At 37.6% G+C, this 5,040-nt stretch overlaps 1 protein-coding gene across 1 annotated transcript; it reads right to left on the bottom strand.

Moving 5' to 3' along the window:
* Positions 1 to 2,651: 2,651 nt before the first annotated feature.
* Positions 2,652 to 4,577, bottom strand: foxb1b (forkhead box B1b). Its single transcript, XM_084110223.1, has one exon. It carries the CDS (start codon positions 4,221 to 4,223, stop codon positions 3,333 to 3,335), a length of 891 nt encoding a protein of 296 aa, XP_083966349.1. The 5' UTR covers positions 4,224 to 4,577; the 3' UTR covers positions 2,652 to 3,332.
* Positions 4,578 to 5,040: the final 463 nt, after the last annotated feature.

Raw genomic sequence — 5,040 nt, 5'->3', positions numbered from 1 at the left:
CAATAGTGCTGGGTGATGTTTTATGGCTGACCAAACAGTCCTTACCGCTCTTGCTCTACTCCAAAAACTTGAGAATGTTTACTCACAGCACTTTCTTTTACATCGTTTTGTGATCAGTCATCTGTTCAGCTTACAAAGAAATAAGGAAGGTAGTCGATTTTCATTTTAAAATTCCATTTTATTCTAGAAACTTTATAAGGCATCTATATTATATTTTAACATAATTTTGACAGTATTTACTTTGAGTATTTTACTTTACGTCAAAAGCCCAATGGTCAGTGGATGACATTTGTTGCTTGAGCTAATATTGGCAGTCCCTCCCAGTGGTGTAATTTGTCTCACAGTCTCTGCTTAGAAGCATGAATTAAATGTTGACACAGTGATTTCATGCACACACAGGCGTTTGGCTGGGTCGAGCAGAGAGTCTCCCTTTGCACCTGCTGCTGCTTTCAGCTACAGCCATGCTGATTATTACGGGTTAGCTCAAATATCCTTGCACTGTGAATCCTGTACAAGAATCCAAGAGAAATCAGGCATATTTTCCTGTTCAAACAACGCCTTGTGTTGTCTGCAGAGTTGTCTTATCTGTTGAACTTTAATTTCAAAACAGGGCTTGTTTTCTCACTGAAGTGCTGTACTTTTTAATACTTAGGCCTATTCATTTTCATATTTCATATTTTTTAAATAATAATAATATTTTTAAAAGATTCTTGGAAACTATATGCATAAACACGGTAGATTTATTGATATTACCTCAATTATTAATTATAAAATTTCCAGATCAGAAATGCACAAATGCAAAGCATGCACCAATTTGTATTCATTTCACATTAGTTTCAAAAGTAAAAATAAAATAAAAATTTGTTTAGATGTTTTGCAAAGAAGACAAAATTTAAAAACAGTTATTGAAGAGTGAAGACTTATGAACATAGAAAGTGTCTGATTGTGTGTGTGTGTGTGTGTGTGTGTGTGTGTGTTCATTTGTGTGTTTGATTTTCAGTCTCCAGGCTCCACAGCTTGTTGATTTACGGCCATATAAATATCCTTGCCATCCCCTGCCTGAGCATGTTCAGGTATTTTGCTCATAAATATGCACGCCCCAAATTATTAATCTCACAGTGAGAAATAAATAAGGCTATTTAGCTTACTGCTGGAAAAAAAATCTCCCCAAATAAGTTCTGTGAGTTGATTTCAAGCTTGATGACATTAGTTTTTCTAGTGTGATTATAAATAACAGGTTCCTGTCCATTCCATCTCCTGTGTACGGGTTAAGGCTGCAGGCTCATTATTCAGGCCACTGGCCACATGCATGAATAAATGGATAAATTACACATGCTAATTACCTTGGATGTTTCTCCATAATGCATTATATTAATTAAATGCATGCCAGTGTATGAAATGTGACTACAAGGTACAAGGTACAACATACTGTATCGAACAAACAACCTAGACTAACCTTCATCTGTGTCAATACATGATAGCCACTAAGACTGTGTCTTAAAGAGTTTGACCAACTAGCAGCAAGACAAGAGTTAATTATTCTTAATTTTTCAATTCAGATTAGACCAAACTACCATTTTATGTAACAGACTTTAAAAAATTAGGACCAGTCTTGAAGAAAAAAATAGATGACTAACTTTTAAGACAAGTCTACGCAGTTTATGCAACCGACCACAGATCATTTATGTTATACATTTGTTATACACACATATGATTGTATGTTGTGCTGTTACAGCTTAAGTTAATGGTTTACTAAAATTCTGCAGAAAGACAGCAGAAAATATATTATTCAGTCATTTCAGTTATTTAAAATATTAATATTAATGTATATAAAAAACAGCTGCTTTTTATTTTGACTGATAAAAATGTATTTAAGTTGAGTAAAAGTTTAAAAAAGCAAGTCTCTTGACATTGTAGTTCATAGATACATTTATTTACGTGGGATCAAATTATTTAGCCACACTTTTGCAATCTAATTGCAAAAATATAAATTAATATCGGTGTAGTAAGTCACTTCCCCTTAACTTCACCACAGGTATTTCATTACATCAACTATGTTCCAATAGTTTAGCAAACCATAAAGTTTCCACAAGAGTGTATCTATTGTTTAAAAAAGAATAATAATAATTATTTCCCTTGCTATTTTTCATAATGCCACTTGGGTTGATATTTCGTTATCCAAAATAATAACTCATACATTTTTATTAAATTGTATTTATTTATTTTAAATTAAATTAAATTATTAGCCTTATTATTATTATTTGTTGTTGTTGGTAGGCTACAAATATATTTTTTAATATTTTTGGGTCCGCTACTATGCGACAAGTCATCGATTGAGGAAATAAGTATGCAATTCCGGCCCGTTTATTATAATACTGGCCTACACTCTTTAATTCAATAAATTCCCCACCGATCTTACTAAAGTTACAAAGCATTTAAACAAGCCCTCCCTTTCATCTTTAATCGACAACCAATTGTCCACAACAAGTGGTCCATGAGCTCAGAATTTCGTCTCTTCCTCTTAATTTCACAAAGTGTTCGATGATTTTATTATTGCTATGCTGCTGATTCAAATCTCTTACTCTGTATGTTGGTCAACTCCATTACACAAATTAAAATGACAAGTCTCAGGATATTTTAATAAGGTTTGATGACAAAGTTTATAATTTATTTCAGGTGTATATATACGTGAAAAGCAGCATGCTATAGTACATAAGAGCATGTCAACATTATACAGAAACTTATATACAACAGCTTTCACTATATTTCAACGAAGCTGATAAATTAGACTGAGCATTGTTCACGGAACAATATCTCTTGCGATATTTGTAACGTCACACCAAAAGTGCATTGTATTTCCATTATTTTTCTACACTGCCACACGGAAAAGCTGCAGCATCTGTGCTTATACATGCAATCCTAAATCCCTTTTCAGTTCCTTTACTTGGTGTCGATGAGCTTTGATGGGTAAGCAGCCCAAAATTATAAGATACAAGTAAAATTATCTACATGAAGAATGTATTGTAATTCATAATCATACTTTCCTGAACTCTTTGCGCTCTGTTCTAACATTTTCATAGTCACTTGTGCATTTTCCAATAAGATTCTTAAACTTTAATAATATGAGGTAGCCTAATGACATAATGTCATTGAAATATTGAGCTGTAATAATCAAACTTAACAGCATGTTTAATTTCACTGTATTTCGAGAAAATTTAAACAGTCAACTTTTTTATTTATTTCAGAGATATAGCCTATGTTTTGTGAGTTTTCTTGTCTTGCCTTTTTGTCGAGTGAATGTGTAAGTAAAGTTTCAAGTCCCACTTAAAGTTTTAAGTGACCTCTTGACAGTGCACGGCGGCCGAATGGAGCAGCGAGGTCGGGCTCGGTGTGGCAGGGCTGCTCTGTCCGGGAGAGGTCGGGCTCAGGGACTGCGGAGAGCCGGAGAGGAAGGCTGGAAGGCGCGCCTGCAGCGTCGAGATGGACGGAACCGGAGCCGGGGTGGGTTTGATTGGTACAGGGATCGCCGGTAAACTTTGCCCGCTATGACTCAGGGATTTGAATGGTACTCCATAGGCAGTATACTCAGTGTCTATCACATTACTGCTGTACATGTGGGGCCAAGCCGTGGTCAACTGATTGTGTATTTGATAACCCGTAGACATGGACTGCATGGTAGAGAAAGCAAGACTTCCTGGCATTTTGTAATCTCTGGCAATTATATTTTCAATGGCAAAGGGGTGTTTGAAAGTGGAGGGTTGTGAGACACTTAAGTTGTAGCTGGTCATCTGAGGTAGATGTGTCCCTAAAGTTGTCATTCTGAGTTTGGCTTGTTGCTGGAGGTAATGCGCCGCGTCTGAGGGTTTGTGCAGGTGCTCGGAGGTGATCATCACTTTGAATCTCTTGCGGCGCCTCAAGAAGCTCCCGTTTTCGAACATGTCACCGCAGCTGGGATGGAGAGCCCAGAAGCTGCCTTTCCCCGGCTGGTCCGGTCTTCGCGGGATCTTAATGAAGCAGTCGTTGAAGGAAAGGTTGTGGCGCAGGGAGTTCTGCCAGCGCTGCGTGTTATCTCGATAATAAGGAAACCTGTCCATGATGAACTTGTAAATTTCGCTGAGCGGGAGCATCTTCTCCGGGCAACTCTGAATGGCCATAGCGGTTAGCGAAATATACGAATACGGCGGCTTCTGGTCGCTGTACGTGTTTCTTCCAGGACGAGGCATTTTCTAAGTGAATTAGCCTACCTTAAGTTTACAGAGTCAATGACGAATAGCTTCAGAACACTCCGAGTTTGTTGAAAATGTCACACTGATCCGAAGTAAAAAGTCAGACATCTTAATAAATGCAGGTGCTTCAGGTGACACTCGCTTAGCTATCCATTCTTGTAAAAGTTTTGAGCAAATTATGCAGTTCGTTTCATTCGTTTGTTTTAGGATTTTGTGAAATGCTGTCCATTAAAAAAAAAACTTAAAATCTCAACGTCGTCTCTCATGGCCTCACTCGGAGTTCTCTGTGTGTGCGCTAAAGTTCTGCTCTGCAGCGTCTGTCCCCCTTTTTCTGTGTCTCTTCAAGTGCTCTCTGTGTTGTCACATGACAATCTTCCTCAAAGGAGGGGCGCGCGCACTGTCTTCTAAACAGTTTTCATTTACACCTCTTTCACGCGACCGGCTGAACCAATAAAATTAATCTCCGCCGGAGAACAGAGCGCGGCAAGAGGCGACTGGATGTGAAATGCACCTGGCTATTTTGTTTGTGAACTTTGTAAACACAGCATGATGGCACACTGGCAGTCATTTAGGTGGGGAAAACTAATAAGGAGGAGAAGCCTATGTCTTCTCAGTAGCATGGCGTAAACCCTTAGCTTTTCGTTTAAGCTCAGGCTGACGTAGTTGAGACATGCACCACAACCATTATAACCATACTAATTAAAATCCTTTCGAAATTATTCTGAAGTGGATCTTTTCCAGTTTTGTTTTTATTTCTAGCTATTTGTAATAAAAAAATCTTAAAATCTTCTTCTAAGGCACGCTCCATTAATTT

The sequence above is a fragment of the Abramis brama genome, assembly GCF_963993115.1.
Source record: "Abramis brama genome assembly, chromosome: 3".
Taxonomy (NCBI): Eukaryota; Metazoa; Chordata; class Actinopteri; order Cypriniformes; family Leuciscidae; genus Abramis; species Abramis brama.
Note: the sequence above shows the minus strand (reverse complement) of the source record. Positions and strands in the feature narration are given on the sequence as shown.

Excerpts from the sequence above, each read along its gene's own strand:
- foxb1b (XM_084110223.1), bottom strand. The coding sequence starts at position 4,223 with ATGCCTCGTCCTGGAAGAAACACGTACAGCGACCAGAAGCCGCCGTAT.